The sequence below is a fragment of the Triticum aestivum genome, chromosome 4B, assembly GCF_018294505.1.
Source record: "Triticum aestivum cultivar Chinese Spring chromosome 4B, IWGSC CS RefSeq v2.1, whole genome shotgun sequence".
NCBI lineage: Eukaryota > Viridiplantae > Streptophyta > Magnoliopsida > Poales > Poaceae > Triticum > Triticum aestivum.
Genome location: NC_057804.1, coordinates 254,955,810 through 254,975,658, shown reverse-complemented (window position 1 = coordinate 254,975,658; position 19,849 = coordinate 254,955,810). Strand labels below are relative to the sequence as shown.

The 19,849-nt window shown below is 43.4% G+C and overlaps 1 protein-coding gene and 1 long non-coding RNA gene across 5 annotated transcripts; both read left to right on the top strand.

Annotated features, from left to right (window-relative positions):
• Positions 1 to 1,091: 1,091 nt before the first annotated feature.
• Positions 1,092 to 14,816, top strand: LOC123091945 (villin-2). 2 transcript variants are annotated; one of them, XM_044513570.1, is made up of 24 exons: positions 1,092 to 1,149; positions 1,732 to 1,839; positions 1,937 to 2,036; positions 2,134 to 2,202; positions 2,300 to 2,536; positions 2,615 to 2,792; positions 2,877 to 3,009; positions 3,690 to 3,849; positions 3,926 to 4,079; positions 4,161 to 4,261; positions 4,356 to 4,514; positions 4,825 to 4,893; positions 4,970 to 5,038; positions 5,309 to 5,446; positions 6,229 to 6,357; positions 7,625 to 7,772; positions 7,908 to 7,918; positions 8,006 to 8,146; positions 8,226 to 8,351; positions 13,382 to 13,438; positions 13,551 to 13,649; positions 13,738 to 13,936; positions 14,029 to 14,213; positions 14,319 to 14,816. In XM_044513570.1, the coding sequence occupies exons 2-24, from the start codon at positions 1,784 to 1,786 to the stop codon at positions 14,430 to 14,432; spliced, it is 2,832 nt and encodes a 943-aa protein (XP_044369505.1). In that variant the 5' UTR covers positions 1,092 to 1,149; positions 1,732 to 1,783; the 3' UTR covers positions 14,433 to 14,816. The 2 variants fall into 2 exon arrangements, with proteins under 2 accessions (XP_044369505.1, XP_044369506.1); XM_044513571.1 differs by lacking the exon at positions 8,226 to 8,351.
• A 658-nt stretch (positions 14,817 to 15,474) lies between these two features.
• On the top strand, positions 15,475 to 19,045 carry LOC123091944 (uncharacterized). 3 transcript variants are annotated; one of them, XR_006443903.1, is made up of 4 exons: positions 15,475 to 15,492; positions 16,472 to 16,695; positions 16,782 to 16,918; positions 17,231 to 19,045. It is a non-coding gene; the product is annotated as an uncharacterized lncRNA (long non-coding RNA). The 3 variants fall into 3 exon arrangements; XR_006443902.1 differs by lacking the exon at positions 15,475 to 15,492 and adding an exon at positions 15,605 to 16,340; XR_006443901.1 differs by lacking the exon at positions 15,475 to 15,492 and having other exon boundaries at positions 15,668 to 16,695; positions 17,231 to 18,606.
• Positions 19,046 to 19,849: the final 804 nt, after the last annotated feature.

Sequence of the window (19,849 nt, the reverse complement as noted above, 5' to 3'; positions counted from 1 at the left end):
GGTACTAATGGCTATCCTTTTTTTCATAGTTAAATTCCTTAGCTGTATGTTCAATGTATCTTCCGGGCAATATTTTACAAGCTAAGTATTATATTTTATACATATAGATAATTAGTAAATTTTCAGTTTTCAGCTCGCCTCCCCATGTCCAATTCCTGGCTCCGCCCCTGACCATTGCCGGCAGATCGTGTAGCCGTCTCAGTGGACGGTTCTTTCTCGGCTGACGATGGTATGGTGGGGCCAGCATGATCCTTCGAAGGCCAGACGAAAGTGTGATATTTGCAGCTTATTGATTTTTGTCCAACTGCAACATTGCCTTGGAAGCAGAAATTCATGCACTGATGCAAGGAATGCCTTTGACGTTGCAGCACACTGATGACCGAATTATTGTCGAGTCAGATTTTTCGGAGGCTTTCATGACACTTGCCGGGGAAAGCTTGTGACGCTCAGCTTACAATCACCTGGTTGCTAAAATGAAGTTCTTGATGGTATCAAGATAGTTTATTCTTATGTAAACGTATTTAAAATAGGGTAACAGATCGACTGGCGTCGTACAGTCTTATAGAATATGGTACTGATGTATGGTTACATAGAGGACCACAGTTTATCAAGGAGTTTCTGTCTCTCGATTGTAACCCTAATATCTTCGAATAAATTTCTTTCAACCTGCAACAAAATATAAGATAATAAAATAAAGCTCTTTTTTGAAATAAATAATAAATAAGCTCTGAGTCAGAAAAAGTTAAATAACCCGTGTGTGTGTGTGTGGGTAGCAGCGCTTCAACCGCATGGGCTGCACGGGTGGATCTATTTGCCGGTTTAAGAGTTCCGCATCCAGCTCCCTTCCCTCGCTCCTCCGTCTCTGCCGCTGCCGTATAAATAGGCAGGGGGCGTTTTCTTAAAAAAGCGCCCGAAACGCCGCTACGTTGTACTATTTCTTAGATCTCCGTTCCATCCCACACACGCCCGCCCACGACACAAGAGAGTGGTGGTGAGGAGAGAGGAGGAGGAGGACGGGAGCAATCATAGCTAGCGCCACCCCGCTTCCTTCCTTTATTTAGCCAGCCTCGCCTCCGCATTTCCTGCCACCTCCACCATCCCCCCATCTACCATCCCTCGCGCCCGCCGTCCAACCGGGATCGTTCCAAGGTATGCATCTCTCGTCGATTCTCGGGTTGCCAAGGTTTAGTTTCCTTGTGATTTGATCCCACTAGTGTGTGTGGCTCCGCCCGGCGTGTCATATTTCGGGTGGGATTAAAGGTCCCCACTTCGTTTTCGGGGTTGGGATTGTGGTTTGTTTCATCCACCGATCGTCAGGAATGTGGGTTAAATGTGAGCGGTCGGCCAACGTCTGATATAGGTCAGTTGTCGTCGATGATCCGGTTGGCCTAGCCCATCGGACATTGATCACTGCGTCTCCGATCGCCTACATATTTCAATGCGATTCCCACACATGGTCGTTGGTTCTGCGCATGCATGCCTAGGTTCAGGTCTTCTCATCAGACTTGCAGTTTTTGGTCCGAGCAAGAAATCCTACAGTCCCTGCCTCGTGATTTGTCATGTCTGCTCTTCTCTTATTTACTACACTATTGATTCCTTTCTCCCAGCTGCTAATATCGTTCAAATCTTATTAATTTCATTCAAATCCATGTCTATCTAGGATATAGAGTAACTATAGTTCTCCTTTTTCTATATGCGCTAACTATAGTGTTTCTCTGGTTCCTTTCTCAGTATACAAGTTCCAGGTGTTGTGCAGTGGAGTCCCCTTTAAGGTTGCTTCTAGATGTCAAGTGCAAAGCAGGTGCTTGATCCTGCATTTCAAGGAGCTGGCCAAAAACCGTATCCTTTTCATTTCTTCAAATAGGCCCTGTTGCTTTGCTTTCGCCCAATACTTCCCTTGTCTCATTATGTTGCATGCCCCTTAACAACACTACAGTGGGACAGAAATATGGCGGATTGAAGATTTTAAGCCAGTTCCTTTGCCAAAGTCAGATTATGGTAAATTCTACTGTGGAGATTCATATATTGTTCTGCAGGTGATTGTTTCTTCTTTCAGCGGAATCTTTCTGAATTCCTATTTCTTCTCACCAAGAATACCCTTTTTAATACTACTGGTTTTCATCTTTCTGCTAGACGACTTGTAACAGGGGCGGTGCTTACCTCTCTGACATTCACTTCTGGATTGGGAAAGATTCTAGTCAAGTACATCTTCTATAATACCACAACCTTTTCTGTACCGAGCACAATGGCATTTCCCTCTAGCCCAGTCCTCATCCTCACTTGATATCTTGTCATACAGGATGAAGCTGGCACTTCAGCAATCAAGACAGTTGAACTTGATTCCATGCTTGGGGGTCGTGCAGTCCAGCACAGGGAACCCCAAGGCTATGAATCTGATAAGTTCCTATCATACTTCAAGCCATGCATTATACCCATGGAGGGAGGTTTTGTTTCTGGGTTTAGAAAGCCAGAGGAGGACAAATTTGAAACACGGCTGTATATTTGCAAAGGAAAGAGAGCTATCAGAGTTAAAGAGGTGTAATACATTTCCTTTCTTCTGGTGCTTTCAGAAATACATATCAAGAACTAATCCTCCAGTGTCTTGTTTATTCAGGTTCCATTTGCTCGTTCCTCACTAAACCACGACGATGTCTTTATCTTGGATACTGAAAAGAAAATATATCAATTCAATGGTGCTAACTCCAATATTCAAGAAAGAGCCAAAGCACTGGAAGTGATCCAACATTTGAAGGACAAGTACCATGAAGGAGTTTGTGATGTTGCAATTGTTGGTGAGATGGCCAACATTTTAACCAAATACTTGTGACATAGTGAAGCAAGTAAAAACATTTACTTATAGTTGCTTTTTATAATAGATGATGGAAAATTGCAAGCAGAATCAGATTCCGGTGAATTCTGGGTCGTTTTTGGTGGTTTTGCGCCAATAGGGAAGAAAGCTCTAAGTGATGATGATGTTATTCTTGAAACTACACCAACAAAGCTTTACAGGTACCCCTACAAGGATTTTTTTTTTTGAAATAATTGTAAAAGGATTGCAACATCAAACTAACCAACAATTAGGTACTCATCAATTTTTAACTTATGCAATCTTATAGTGAATTACATATTTGTACCTACAAAAGGCAGTTACACCTATTGTTGAGTCAGAAGTGGGGGCTGTGAGATGTGACTCAGTCCGTTGAGAAGATGGAGACTTCGTACCTCTCTTCGTAAAATAGAAACTTCACATTTAGAAGTTAATGGTTAAATTGTGTAGACATTGAAATAGCTCGACTCTATGCTGAAACTAAAATCCTTTGGACGGTGTTTGGATATCTCTCATTACCATTTCTTAGATTAGCCTGCTCTTTCTGTAGGTTTCTGCAATTTTCTGTTAGTCAAGTAATATCTACTGAATGGGCAGCAGACTTCTAGTTGACCCGTAAAGTTATTACTCCCTCTGTCCCATAATATAAGATGTTATTACAACCAATATGCGAGGGAGTAATATATATGGAGTGTATCGGTTGTAATAACATCTTATATTATGGGATGGAGGGAGTACTATATATGTAGGTCTGCGTGCCCCATTGTACGCTAGATTTATTTTACAAGTTTTCAGTCTCAACTTTGTATTCATTCCTTGAACTGTCTTCAGTCTTTACACATGTCAACTGTTATGTTTGCAGTGTCAATAATGGTAAACTGATGTTAGAAGATATTGTTTTGACAAAATCAATTCTTGAGAACACTAAATGCTTTTTACTTGACTGCGGGTCCGAGTTATATGTATGGGTTGGTCGAGTAACACAAGTGGATGATAGAAAAGCTGCAAGTGTGGCGGTTGAGGTAAATGCACAGGACATCCTTTGGAGCTTGTTATCTTGTTCAAATAAGTCATCCTATCTATATCTTTGATTTGCAGGAATTCATTGTTAATCAAAATAGGCCAAAGACAACAAGAGTAACTCAAGTAATTCAAGGTTATGAGGACCATACGTTCAAGTCCAAATTTGATTCGTGGCCTGTAACTAACGCGGCAGGAGCCAGCGGGGAGGATGGCCGAGGAAAAGTTGCAGGTAGTTTATTTTTTATTGTACATTGGGATATTAAAAAGTTCCTCGTTTGATTGGTGTTGATAATACTTTGTTCTCCTCTAGCACTGTTGAAGAAAAAAGGTGATGTTAAGGGAGCCTCAAAAAACAGCCCTGCAGTAAATGAGGAAATTCCTGCTTTGCTAGAAGGCGGTGGAAAGCTTGAGGTTTTGCTTATCATGCATCATAATTTACATGTTATTTTAATAACCACAACTGGAAACAGGAAAATGCCATAAAAACATTATGCACATATTTCAGGTATGGTGTGTTGATGGCAGTGCTAAGACTGCTCTTCCGAAGGAAGATTTTGGAAAATTTCATAGTGGGGATTGTTATATTGTTCTCTACACATATCATTCGGGTGACAAAAGAGAAGAATTCTATCTAACTTACTGGATTGGGAAGAATAGTATACTGGTAATTGGGTTTTCACCGTTCTCAAATGTTTTATATACAGCACCTTATTGTTGGTTATATTTGCTTTCTCGCCTTTTTTTTTCGAAATTGCCCCATATTTTTGTGCCTTTTCTTACTTTGCGTGTGATCACCACATCATTGTGATGATAAATTTGAATTTATGTATTGCACGTTTTCTTCTTGACCTTTCTGTTATTTTTAATGAATTCTTATTCTTCTCAGCACAGTTAGTTATTTATATGTCATGTTTGTTATTAATCCCCACCCCACCACAAAACTGTGAACTTACTCTGTGATTTATTTCTAACAGGAAGATCAGCATACGGCTCTTCAAATAACTAATACAATTTGGAATTCAATGAAAGGAAGACCTATTCTGGTACTGTATTTATGTCGTGACAATTTGCACAATATATCCAGAAAGGAGTTTGACATGTCTTGTATTTGGGTTGCAGGGTCGTATTTATGAAGGGAAGGAGCCTCCACAGTTTATTTCTCTTTTCCAGCCCATGGTTATTCTTAAGGTATGGTCTCTACTTCCTACCTTACTCAAGTAATGTATACTGATTGGGTTCATAATAACTTAATAAGTGCTATCCTGTGAGGAGCAAACTATGGACTGATAGTTCTAAAAAAACTATGGATTGATCTGTATAGCTGAAGATACTTACATTGTCAAGTACTCCCTCTGTAAACTTCTATAAGGCTTTTTAGATCACTAAAGTATGATCTAAAAAGTCCTATAAAAGTTTACAGAGGAAGTACCAACTAAGGTTATTACTAAAATCATGCAGGGTGGAATCAGCTGCGGGTACAAGAATTCTGTACAAGAGAAGGGCTTGCCAGATGAAACATATCCTGGCACTGGTGTCGCTCTTGTTAGAATTAATGGAACGTCAATTCATAACAATAAAACAGTTCAAGTCGATGCGGTATGGTCTACCTCTACCTGTGCTTATTTGATTCCAAATGATAATATTTCTTGGAAGTATGAAACTGTATTTAATGCTTATTTTTATGTTGTTAAGATGACATATCATAATAATGACTAAGAATTTAGTTAGCATCTGAGATTCTTTTTGGTCAAATGTAGTTTCATGACTTGGCATAAATGATTCATAATAGAGTATCGTAATAGTGAACAGTGAAAAATTCATAGTATGGTGGTTTACCCGTGCTGTTACGAAGCAATGCTGTGAAGTAAATATAGTAGGTTAACCTGTGATTGCGCATCCATCATTTGTGCATCTGTGCGTCAAAATTTTGGTGAGTTTTTGTACACAATCATCGTGACTTACGTGTCATTTTATAGTTAATGTGATTGCTTATGAAAAAATGGATTTTACTTCGTAATCATTTGAAATGGATATTAGGGAAAACCAGTGGAAAAAACCAGAGATGGGAGTGGAAAAAAAATCAAAATTGGGAGGAGGGAGGGCTGACCATACGTGGGGGTTTGGACGAAGGAAAGAAGAGCGAAACGTCAACCTTATGTTCTTTCTAAATAGTGGAGATAGAGATTGGACTGATTTTCTGATAATAAAACTCTGTCGCCCACATTCTTGTTCTTCAGAATGACCTTTTAGCTTACTTTGCTCATTAAAAACTTACAAACATCCAGCGTCATTCTCGTTTACATATTTACCACTAACCTTAGGTAGTACAAATCAAACATCTGCTACCTTTAATTAACTTGTCAGTAACAATTTTGTAGGTGTCAACATCCTTGAGTTCCACGAATTGCTTTGTCCTGCAATCTGGAAATTCAATGTTTATATGGATTGGCAACACAAGTTCTTATGAACAACAACAGTGGGCTGCAAAAATTGCTGAGTTCTTGAAGGTATGAAAAAAGATACCACCTTATTATTTCCCCTGTCTTTTCTAGTTAGTGCAATTTCGTGTTTACAAAAAAAGAAGAAGATAAACTGTGTTCCTATTGAGAACTTGTGAATCTGTGAAAGTGAAGCTCATGTTACATTTTCTCATTCTCATTGTTCGTTCTCATGAAATATCTTTCTAGGCCTTAGATCAAATGAGATGACATCTGTTGAGTTGTATATAGTTGTGTTTGTGTGTGGCCATGAGTCCCATATACCCTTGTAAGGTCGGTATGTACGTGACTTGTACTATGATCCTTATGATATAAATGAGACATGTATTACCATGCAAAAAAAGGAAGGGTGAGGACTAGACCCTCCCCCCCCCCCCCCCCCCCCAAAACATGTGTTGTTGGAAACTTCTGCGGAACTTACCGTAAACTGGAGAGGAACAAAAATCATCCCGAATTTTGATTTGGACTAATCTACTAGAAGAATGATAATTTCAAGATAAAATTTAACAATGTATCAATACCAGTCTTATTTTCACCTACTTTATCTAAGGGTAGTTCATGTTAACAACTTTACCATATTCGAGCTGTAAGCGGCCAAATATGAGCAAATTTGTATGGAAATAGCAAAGTGCTCTTAGCTACATTTTTCTTCATTTTATTTTAAGTGCCTTTTCATGAAATTTTCTGATATTAAAACCAAACCACTATGCATAACAGATGCACCAGTTGCACATGTGACACTGAAGTTACAAACAACTGGAAAGGCTACACAAAATCTGTCTGTTTGATTGAAGGGAACTTGTTTCTACCTAATAAATTGCATGAAAGCAATGCAATATTTGAATTAAGATGGTCGTTTACAGTTCCTGTCGTAAATTTTGTACTCCCTCCGATCCATATTACTTGTCGTTCAAACGGATGTATCTAGACGTATTTCAGTGCTAGATATATCCATTTGAGCGACAAGTAATATGGATCGGAGTGAGTAGTACTTTAAAAAACACTGACCTGCATGAGTAAAACATTAGAGAATATGAAATAATATTAACAGGATTGCTGTCACAGATAAGGCCTGTTTGGAACGCAGGATTTTTGTAGGAAACAGTTGCATCCTACAGAAGGAAACAGGGCAAATCCCTGCTTCCAAACGCGGCTGACTTGGTTGTCAAGCCCCTCGAATATCCTTTTCTTACTACAGAACGTTTGATATTTCCATCAATTTCCAGCTACTTATTGCTAACTATAATTATGTGATGTGATGTGTTCCAAACCACAGCCTGGCGTTGCTGTCAAACATTGCAAGGAGGGAACCGAGAGCTCTTCTTTCTGGTCTGCTCTTGGTGGAAAACAGGATTACTCAAATAAAAATGCCACACAGGATGTTGTTAGAGAACCCCATCTCTACACATTCTCATTTAGGAGTGGTCAGTTCTATTCTGAACTTAAATCCATATTTTTTTGTCTTATTGCTACTACTTTGGGAGTTTATATTCTTTATTAAGTACCCTAATCATCTTCTGTTGTGTTGTTTTCATTGTTCATGTCGCGCCACATATCAGGCAAGCTGGAGGTTTGTCATCTTATTCTTTGAAGCCTAAATTTCGTATGCTCCAGCACTTCAGGATTGCAAATTTTGAAAAAGCTTCTTTATCTGTAGGTAACTGAAGTTTACAATTTTTCACAAGATGATCTGTTGACCGAAGATGTGATGGTACTTGACACACACGCCGAAGTCTTTGTCTGGATGGGTCAGTGTGTGGACACAAAAGAGAAACAAATGGCATTTGAAATTGGCGAGGTATAATATGAAGTATATCTTTGTTCTTTTCATCTGTATTAGTACCATTCAACGTAGATAAATAACGACTTTTCCGCAGAAATACATAGAACATGCGGTGACCTTCGAAGGTCTTGCTTCTGACGTGCCTCTCTATAAAGTCAGTGAAGGGAATGAACCTTGCTTCTTTAGGACATACTTCTCCTGGGATAACACAAGATCTCTGGTGTGCCATTCTTATTTACCAATTGCATCTTACTATTTTTTTCTCTCACTTCTAACTCTGTTCTATTTATCACTATTTATATGGGGTAGCAGATATTTTGAACGGTTTACTTCAGAGGCATTGCTGGCTTCGTATATGAAAATCTTTCCTGTCTTTTAGTTTCTGTTTACTTCCACCGAACCTAATATTGTTCCTTCCCATCAAGTAGATAGGTATGCAACTTCACTGAGACAGTACGTTTCTTGAGGGACAGAGTTATGACTGTCCGCCTGATCTTTTTTTTCGAGAACAAGTAACACAATGTTGCCTGTCATTGGTGTGGGGGGGGGGGGGGGGGGGGCTATGAGTGTAAAGAACATACTCTTTGAGACCCAAAGGAGAAACAACAAAAGCCACCTGCCGCAGAGAACTAAGCTACTCCTCTCAGAAACCTGCCTCCTTAGCACACTACTTGTGCTCGTCTACCGCTAAGTCTACAACTCTCTGCACCAGCGACGCCTTGCCATCAAATACTCTGGTGTTCCTTTACCCAAAAAGGCTTTCGCCAAGCTTTATATATAAAGCAAGGATCAACAACAACCCGGTACAATGCATGCCACCACAACACACGCACGCACCCAAGGTAGGATACATAGGTGCTGATCGCAACAACACCACCCCTAGCACTACAAGAGCAACCGGGGGCTCAACCGGGAATACGCCACCGCAAAGAAATGAAGCCGCATATGACGAACCGTGGGCTTCAAGGCGGCGCCTTCAGGAAGGATACGACACCGGAGCGCTGCCGCCGCCGATCCGAGGATCAGAGTTTCCCCTGGAGCAGCACGACGGGCAGTGAGAGCCATGATGACACCTTCAAGAAGGGAACGAGCTTCGCCGTCGTCGGTCTGTTCGAAGATAGAACAGGTTTTCATCCCGGCCAACACTCATCGCCACCGAATGCCACACCCCGGTTACCACGCCGCCCACACGGCCATGGCCATCGAGCAGCACCAAGCCACGGGCTCTGCTCAAAAGCACAGCAATACCACCACCAGGGCCGCCGCCCTGGCATCCAAGACCTTGACACCACCTCACCCGAGATCCGCCACTACCCTAGCCAAAGAGACGAGCGGAAAGGACCCACCTTTCACACCCCTGGGCAGCCCCCAACGCCGAGACCCAACAGGCCGGCCAAAGCTGTCCTCCATCGACTCGTCCTGCAGCACCGGGCACGAGACGAGCTCGGTCCTACGGCACCGTGTGCGAAATGAGGTCGGTCTTGCTGCACTGTGCGCGAGACGAGCTCGGTTCTGCTACATCGTGCGTGAGACGAGGTCGGTCCTGCCGCACCGGGCGCGAGACGAGCAATGGATCGCAGCTGGGAGAAGGACAGCCCTTCGACGAAAGTAGCTTCCGGATGACGAGGGGAGGGGTCGAAGGCTGACATAGGCCGCATAGGCCGCCTACAAGCGAGCCGGCGCTAGAACAAGCCAGCCGCCGACGCAACCAACCTGCCACCTCGCGAGCCGCTCACCGACAGGCCGACGCCGTGGAACGGCTCGGACCATCGCCATGAGCCACCACCACTCCGTGGCAGCCCACATCCACACCGGGACCCCGAGGGCCAGCCCCGAGTCCGAGCTGATCTGGCCGGCCAGCACCGCCGCCAGCAGCAGCAGCAGCAGGCGCGCCGCCCTGGTCCACGGCCATTGCCACAACCCCACCAGGTCACAGCCTACCCCCGCGCCGCCCGACGCCCACACGCCCGCAGACCAGATCGGATTTGGACGGGGCCGCCGCCGCCAAGTGCGCACCACCGCCGCCATACGCACACTGCCCCCGCCAGGTGCGCGCCGGCCCGCCCCCGCCCGATCTGGCCTGAGCGCCTGATCCGAATCTGCCGCAGCCCCCACGCCGCAAATGTCCGCCCAGCCGCCGCCGTAACGCCACCAGGCGCCCTCGCCGTCGATCCGGATCAACACCGCCGCGCCGCTGGCCCCCGTCATAGGCCAGCGCCCCCGGACGAGCGGCCGACCCGCGCAAGCCGTGGATCTCACGCGGAGGGGAGACGAAGGCCCCACTGCCGCCCTTGCCAGCCGGGCTTTGCCAGTTGGGCGGCGGCGGGGGAGGAGGACAGAGGCAGGAGGTGAGGAGCGGCGGCGATTAGGGTTCCCCCCGGGCGCTCGCGGGAGCGCCGCGGGAGGGAGAGGGGAGAGAGTCCTGGCGTTCCTTTCTAACCAAAGATTATGGAATCCCACTATTATGATAGAAGTCAATTCTCTCACCTTAGTCCGAACCTGTTGCTTATCGAGCACCACCGTTCTCTTGCTGATGTTCATTTTTGGAGTTATGCTCCCAAGTCTGAAGCTACGGAGGAAAAAAACCCGGAAATGTCTTGCAAACGAGCACTGCACCATGAGATGATCGATGAACTCCGCAGCCTGATTGCAAAGCAGGCAGCAGGGTGGGTGTTGCATTTCACGTCAGGCGAGCCGATCAGCTGTCTAACGTGGATCTCTAATCACAAGGCATGTGAAGAACTGTTCCTTGGGAGGGGCAGCATTCTTCAATAACGCACTAGCACAGTCCGCTTCCTCTGTACCGAAGAAAAAACCTTGGTAGGCTGAGCTGGTTGTGTATTTCACGGACGCCGTCAGTCTCCAAGTGAAACTGTCCTCCACATCTCTCAGCGGCGGTGTCATCTGGATAAGCCGCCATAGCTCCATGAATTCAACGATCGCATCTAAGGTGAGGGTCCCTTTGATATCATTAATTAACTTGCCCTCTGCTAGAGCATCTGCCATCTGCGTTCACCACCTTAGCCTTCACCAATGGATATAAATTTGGTGCGATGTCGTGAGCACTGTGTCCCTCAGTCCACCTATCATTCCAAAAGCTCACCGTATCATCTCTGCTAATCGTGCACTTGGTCGGCACAAGAAAGAGTCGTGTGGCCTCCTCAGAGATAGAGGGTGATAGCCTGGACCAAGCCCTGACTGGCCCAGTTTTCTGAAGCCAGAGCCAGCGAATCTGCAAAGCCTTATTGAGATAATTAAGTCGATGAATGCCAATGGTTTGCAAATCTGCTCCCAAGCAACCAGGCAATGACCTCCCTTTGCCTCCTTGGTGCCCCTCCAGAAAAAATTATGACAGAGCTCGGTGATGGTCTTGAAAATCCATGGAGGGAGCTCAAGGGAAGCATATGGTAAATCGTGATCGCAGTGAGCACAAATTTGGTCCACAGGAGGTGCAGTACCTTATTCAATGTGAGCGATGTGAAGAATGTAGAAAATTAATCCACAGGAACTTATGAATCTTGGGAAGTAACTGCAGTTGGTGTACACACTTTGTTTTCACTAATTTGGCCCAATATTGCTTAATACAAGCCACAATGGGACTTGGGAGGTTAGACATAATTCTGCTCAGACATCAAATCTAAAATAATTGGATGAACTGTAAACATGGATATCTTTGTCCATATAAAGAAATTGTGCACAGTGGCGACAATCTGATAGCTGGTGGAAGAAAACAGAAACGTCTGGGAATACAAATTTGAATTTGATGTAAAATAAGATGATTTTTTCTGCAGTTGATGAGCTGATCCCACAGCCTAGTCTCAAGAAAAAAAGTGCCATGAGCATTACATGCACATAAAGTGTTTTTTCCCTTGAAAGTTGTCAGTGCTTGTATTCTTTAATTCAAAAAAAAAGAGGGTAACCTGGTGCATGTAGCTCCCGCTTGCGCAGGGTCCAGGGAAGGGTCCGACCACTTTGGGTCTATAGTACGCAGCCCTTCCCTACATTTCTGTAAGAGGCTGTTTCCAGGACTTGAACCCATGACCTCATGGTCACAAGGCAGCAGCTTTACCACTGCGCCAAGGCTCCCCTTCTGTATTCTTTAATTCAGAACTAAATATTTATTTTAGATCAAAGGCTGCTATGGCTGAGCTTTGTATTGAAAACCTTAAAGTCATAAGTTTTTGCTGGGGCTGTGAGCTTGCAGGTAAAGTATATTACTCCGCTATTTCACTATAACTATCCCTAGCCCACCACATACACATCAAAGAAATAATTTAATGTAAGAAAAAGTTTATAAAAAATTACTATGAATGGCATACGTAAATTGCGGAAGCTTACTACTCCCTCCGTTCCAAAATAGATGACCCAACTTTGTACTAAAGTTAGTATAAAGTTGAGTCATCTATTTTGGAACGGAGGGAGTACATCCTTGGTTATCTCAATGGACATTTATTTGAAAATGGAGAAGCCCAAGGTTGTGGACAATCTAGTGAAATGGAGGAAATATGAGAAACATTGCCTACTAGCTCTACCAGACCACCTACTCTAGCAGTTACTACACGAGCTTAAAAGAATCAAGCAAAACCACCACCATTACCAAAGATTGCTTGGGAGAATAGTTAACAAGGTTAGGAACCAATTGATAAGTTCCTAAAGAAGTCAAATATGTGTTTTTAACCGACACTACTTGAGATCATCCTACAGCCGGTGTCGTATTTGTTCGGAGCGGCCAAATAGACTCTCTATCTCGATTAGTTGCTTTGGAGGTACCAGCATTATCCAGACTTTATCATGGTTCCATGGAATATTTGCTCCTCTTATCAAGTCCGCTGGCATTCCTGTTCTGGTACTGTCCAAAATATATATCTCTGGGAGCTGGATGATTTAGATTTTAGGCGTTTACATTCACAACTTTCTAAACTAACCCAATCAATTCTATACCTGTAAGTTTAAGTTAACCCTGAAAATTCAGTAGGAGGATTGTTGAAGTGATTCTATACCTGTAAGTTAAGTTAACCCTGAAAACTCAGTAGGAGGATTGTTGAAGTGATAGAACTACCCTATACCCTTTTCACTGTTGTTTTTCTTTCTTCTATCTCGCCTCCATAATTATATCGCTGTGGTAAATGCTAGCATTGCTATTTCTCCTTGATTTCTTACACTGGCCTATGCTATCACATTTGGTCGTACCACTTTCCTTTCTCACACTTGTTTTAGGATGTTCGATAATAAACTTCGCCCTTGAAACAGATTCACGGGAATTCTTTTCAGAAGAAACTTTCACTTATGTTTGGAATGCGTTCAGAGGTAAGTTACATTTTTTTTTCTCTTGAAGTATTTGCTCTATTGTTTATGGAAAAGATACTTGGAAATGTAAAGCCAATTTCAGTTTGGTAAAGTAGTTAGTAATTGCTTGCAGAGCGGGCCTAAGGGCTCAGGTGATGGTGGACCAACTCAAAGGGCATCAGCACTGGCCGCACTTTCATCCGCTTTTAATCCATCTTCCCAGGATAAACAGGTAATTTAAGCATTTCTTAGCCAACTACTATTAACTAATTAATAAAATGCACATCTGACAAGTCAACTAATGTTGTGATCTTCTTTAGTCTACTGATAGGCCTCAAAGCTCTGGTGATGGTGGACCTACTCAGCGTGCTTCGGCATTGGCTGCATTATCATCTGCACTCAATACGTCAGGGAAACCCAAAAGCCCACAATCACAATCTCGTGCAGGTCAAGGGTCTCAGAGAGCAGCTGCTGTTTCAGCACTGTCTAATGTTTTAGCTGCCGAAAGTCCCCGCATTGGTAGGCAGAGATTTGTGTTTACGTTCTTGTTTCTTCTTCATCTTGATTGATACCAAATACTGTACGTATTAACAACTTGAGCTGATTAACAGATGCAGAGGGTGAAGCAGCGGGGTCCTCAGAATTTGATATGGTGGATGAGGGGGAGCGAACTGAGCCTGACGTATCACGGGAAGAGACTGCCAACGAAAATGGTGGTGAAACAGTCTTCAGCTATGACCGTCTGATATCAAAGTCTACTGACCCTGTCCGTGGAATAGATTACAAGCGCAGAGAGGTTTGTCATTTCCATTGCCTTTTTTCTAATGATAATAAAGTCGGCCATAGAAATCTATAATCTGCCGGATTTCAAAGGCTTATTCCGCTATATATGCTTTTGCAGACATATTTGTCGGACAGTGAATTCCAGACTGTGTTTGGTATGAGCAAGGAGGAGTTCTACAAGCAGCCAAGGTGGAAGCAAGAACAGCAGAAAAGAAAAGCGGATCTTTTCTGAAGCATAGCCTTCTCCGTCCGGCTGCATCCTAGTTTTCTCTTCCATGAACAAGCCCATGCATGCCCAGCAGTCTTTTCATGTTCCAGACGCGAGACTACCTGCTGCTGGTTTATATGCTGATTTGATTTCCCCAAGTTTTATAGGCTACAGTATTATTTATATTATTCCTACATGATCTGCGTTACGCAACTCCAAGGGTCGTCCCTACATCAATCACTCTGAGCTTCTTCTCGTGGTTATTCTTCGTCGATGCACATTGTGTACATTGTTTCCATGCTCAAATTTGTAACAAGGGCCACTCTTGGCGTAGTTTTGTTTCTGATGGTCACGCTATGTTGGCACTGAGATGTATGACACAAATTCATATCCAGATTTCTGCTTTTACTTTTGTTTTCTTTTGACAAAATATACTTCTGCCTTTTAGATTTTTATTTTTTGCGTGTCACTACTTGGAAATTAGTCGTTGTCGTGTGTTGTTATCTTTGCCGGGAGTCAAACTGCGGGGGCTCGAAGAAAAAAACAATGTAAGCCAAGTACGGTTCTTGGTAATGACTCGGCAGAGGTATTCCGTTGCTGAGAGCTAGGTAAGTAAACAAAATAAACTCGGCTTATACTAACTATGCTGAATTTCTTGCTGGCCGGACTCGGCGAAGTTTGTGCCATGTGGCAACAACAGCGGTTGTTGTGTACTTTGTCATGGCGGGCCGAGTTTGCCGAGCTCCCGCATTACCGCCAAATTTGTCGAGCTCCCGCGTCACCATACTTGGCATAGTTTTCGTAAGAAGTTTTTTCTTTCCACACGTGGACTGTTTTGCCAAGTTGCCGACCGTAGGCACTCTGATCTGGCCTTAATTATTTCTTATACATACTGATCCGCCGCCGCCTAATCCTTACTGCCATTGTGTCGCCCACACCTACCCACACCCCGATAACTTCTCCAGCCGTCTCCCCAGACCACTCCTCTCGTCCCGGTGGCACACTCCAGCCAAATCCCTGCACGCGGCCCAGACAACCTCCTCCATACCGACTTTCACCCACCAACGGCTGACAACAAACCGAGGTGATGAGCTCGATCTCTTGAGCCACATATACACTTCACATTTTTTTCTTATCTATACTACTATTAAAAGAGCAAACATAAACTCCCCTAAAGCCACACAACAAATTGTACACAAGACTGTCAGAACCCTCCGATCAGATTAACTTAAACACATCGTACAGTCCATATTACATCAATAGTCCGTGATGCAAATCAACGATTGAGATCAAATGTTCTGCCCAAGCAGACGTCTGCTCCATCCCCAGATCCCCGCTCGCCCCTACTGCAACACACAGGCCGATTCCGCGCCGCTGGTTCTCCACCTCCCCTCCCTCTCCTCACTACAGGACGCCGCCGGGCGAAGCTCGGCTCGCGTCGGCGGCGCCGGGGTCACTCTCCTGCCTCGAGCAGCGTCGGCGGCGCGGGATGCAGCGGGCTCGGCCTGTGTCACCGACGCGAGTGTCCCTCTCGAGCGGCGGCGGTGGCGGATTCAGCGGACGCGGGCCGTGGCGGCAGCGGCGGCGGTGGACGCAGCGGGCTCGGCCTGCGTCGGCGGCGGCGGGTCCATCTCCTTCCTCGAATAGCAGCGGGCTCGCGCCCCACGATTTATTCGACTCCGGCGATTTGTCAACTTCTGCTTTAGCGGCGCCGCAACGGAGCACTCTGTCGGGCCCCTTGGCGGGATCGGCGTCCGGATCATCTCGCGCCTCCGCAAGGGGGATGGGACTGCTCGGGCTCATCTGCAAGAGCCCCTCGCCGCCATGCCGCCTGCTGCCGCTGACACCGTCAACGGCAGCGGACGAGCAGGAGAGATCCTGTCGATCTGATGGCAAAAGGGCGAGATAACCGGCTCCTGTATGTTTTGGAAGGTCTACCTCGAGATAAATTTGGACACCGGCAAGCTCCTCTCAGTAAAGCAAGTCGTGGGATTTGGGGATTTGCACGTTTTGGTTTTCTGGTTTGTACGTATTGTCTAAAGACTTGGAGTCATTCGTTGCAGGTTACACCAAGTCTCTCCTTTGTTTGATTTTGGTTCCAGCTTTGATCGGGAGCACCAACCGCGAGCTGGGAGAAAGCCCAAGTGAGTAGCACTTCCACAGCAGATTGGTTACCAATTTAATTGTTCTGATTTTTCTTCATGTGAGGTGATTTCTGGCTTTTGTTTCTACTATCACGCGCATATAAGAGAACTCGAGGAAGAAGTGAAGCTCCTCATTTTCTGTGGTGAACAGATAAATTTCGACTACATATCAGATTCTTTTTTTTAAACTTGTAGCACGTAGTTACTTAATCCATTTCTGTGGTTTCAGAAGAAGTACCTTGAGACTGTCCGTGAGGAAGACACGCTGAATATCTTGCTTGATTTTGTTCCCCGCCCACTGCACGCCGCTGTCGAGAACACCTCTGCTACCTCCTCCCAATCTCCGCCACAAGATTCTCCGTCCAGGTAGCGTAGAGTCTGTCTCAAGATTCTCCCGTGCAAGTAGAGAAAGTACCTTCCTCTCCTGATTTTGTACATGGCAGTGCAGTACTATGTGGTTAACACAAAACTGATGCTATTAGCATGTCTACAACTAGCTTGTTTAATTCCATACACGCTTCACTCCCTGTGTGTACAATAGGATTGTATAGCATAGATGGATTGAACAACATACATGTATGTAGAATTATTAGCATGTGAGGCCACATTTAGAATTCGATTGTCTGTTTTGTGCACTATGTTGGTAAATTAATTTGTGTACTAACATGTTCATTACAGATCCTGGGCGAGGAATAAAAAAATTAGTTCTTGAAGCTTCTCCATCATGCCGGACGGACAACTGTATCCGGCACCGTCGCCATCGCTTATGGAGTTCCACACCATTGCCCAGTTGTACGAGAGCATGTTCAATCTTCTCCATTCAAGACTATGCAAGTGGTGAACTCTGCCAAACAAGAAGATATGAGGATATGGCATATATGCCCCATAAGGTAGCTATATGGTAATTCATGTATTGTAGTTTGGATTACGGTCACACTTTGAAGGGTAAGTAGATGATGCTCAATGACATAACCTGCACTGATCTTCACAGTCATATCATCTGATAGAAGTTTATTGAATTTCATTTAAATTTTGTTGTATGTTATCCATGATGTAAGTGGAGATAGGAAGTTAAACAAAATTAAAAATTGCAGCACAAAGGGGATGTCCACCAATGATTTGACATGATAAGATGTTAGTGAAGCATGGCAAACTATGACATTAGCAAAACTTATATTTACATATATTCATATATATGAATTTTGGAAATGTGCATTGCACGTATATCGTACGTCTCTTCACTATTCAAAATACTTGTACCCACTATGATTCCATTTTTTATTATTTACCTTGAAGGAGTATTATATTAATGTTATTTGTTGTCCACCTTGATCCTTCACTGCTATTTTTCCTACTAAGCAACTTTGCATGGAGTTAAGATCATTTCGTAAGATTCTGATATGTTTTTCAAATTCGCTTCCTTTATGCATGAACCTATCATCAAGATTTAGACCTCTTATATGGTGCATGTATGCTGCTGTAAGAAGAAATGTAATATTGTCCTCATCAATTTCTTTCTTAGCATGCACAATGTGTTACAACATCAATTTCATTGGTTTGGAGAAGGTGATAAACATGCAACCGTTCTTACTTGATGATATGAATGCTTCATTGGAGCAATATTGGCCTTTGTTTGCACATTAGTGTTCCATTATGTAGTAAAAGATGTGGTCTGGTAGCCTTTCTTCATTGTTACAGTTATTGTCAAATGGTGGAATATTGGTGCCTGGTAGCTCTGGTTCATGTAAGCATGACGAAACATCGTAAAATCATATTTCTTGTTGTATCATGAGTCATATGAGAAAGAAGGTTAGGCGATTTATGTTTTTAGTTTTTCTATTGCTCGTGTGTTAAAGATCTAGGCATACATTTCAGATATAAATTTGGGCATAAATTGTCACAAATAGATGGGTGGCGTGGGTCAAGGTTCAGAAACCCAGGGCATCATGTTTCTTTCGAGCCATATGAGGAGAACTACATCCATGGTAGTGGCTACAATATAATCAGAGAGCCATGTACATGTTGATTGTTATGAAATCATGGGATGAAATCTTGATCTCCGGTGTCCAGAAATCTATTTTCTCAGAGAAAAAATCGATGCGAGTTTATATTGCTGATGTTTCGTCACGCACCTTAATTTCTTCTTCGGATTATGAAATATTTAGGTTAACAAGATGCCATGTAAGTTGGGTTGAGATCTGCTATACAGTGGCTTTCTTTTGTTCAAATATTTCATTTTTTTTCATTTTCATGCTGTCGAAGTATTTGTACTTGTGATTTCCTGAAGTTTTGTGAAATATTGAAGGATATCTTGGAACGACAAAGTTCCCAGTCTTCATGCTAGGTGATAGGACACTGGCTGCTGAAGTTGCTCATTGCCTCGCATAAAAGAATGGAATCTCCTTATTTTTTGCTATGTTTTGCACATGTTGATTATGATGGCATTGTTTTGAACATTCTATCCCATGTTGATAAAAAGTAGATGCTTTGGTATGCCCTCTTTGTTCTAGCTTGGTTGGTTGACTGGTTGTTGTTCTAGGTGTTGTTGAGATGACCTAAGCTAACAACAATTTGAGCTTGCCTCCATGGTGTTTGATTATATTTAGGTGGACAAAATCCCCCGGTGATAATCCCAAAAAGAAAATTTGGCATTGACGCAGGGCGTAGAGCGTTGGTGATGCCTGAAAAGAAAATTTGGCATGGCACGGGAGGTAAGGCGTTGGTGATGCCCAAAAACAAGATTTGGCGTGATGCGGGAGGTAGAGCGTTGCATGCGGCAGCAAAGATACAACCATGTTAAAAAATTCAAACCATCGACGGGAAGTAGAGTGTTGTGTGCGGCAGGAAAGATACAACCATGTTCAAAAATTCAAACCATCGGGGTCACAGTTGCAAGATGGGGATCGGATGGCATGGACACATTTAGCTAGCAAAGGTTGTTCGCCGAAATTAGAGTTTGGATTATTATATAATTTCATTGTAGACCAATTACTGTTAAATCATAACATGTTATTATGATAAATATTATGAACAAAAATTTGATTCAGATAATCAAAATATTGAAGAAAATTCTAAACTTACGTGCGTTGCACATGCACGCTTACTAGTTTAGATAAAAATTGAATGTTTAGTGGTTAGTTTGTTTATAGTTAGTAATTGTTATAACATTATTAGTTGCTAGCTATTTAGGTTAATATGGATTGGATGATATGAATGTTGTAGTGCATGTGGATTGCCTAGTCATTTTTATTAGTTCGGGCTTTTGGTTGTGTTGGCTTAACATGGTCGGTGCCTATG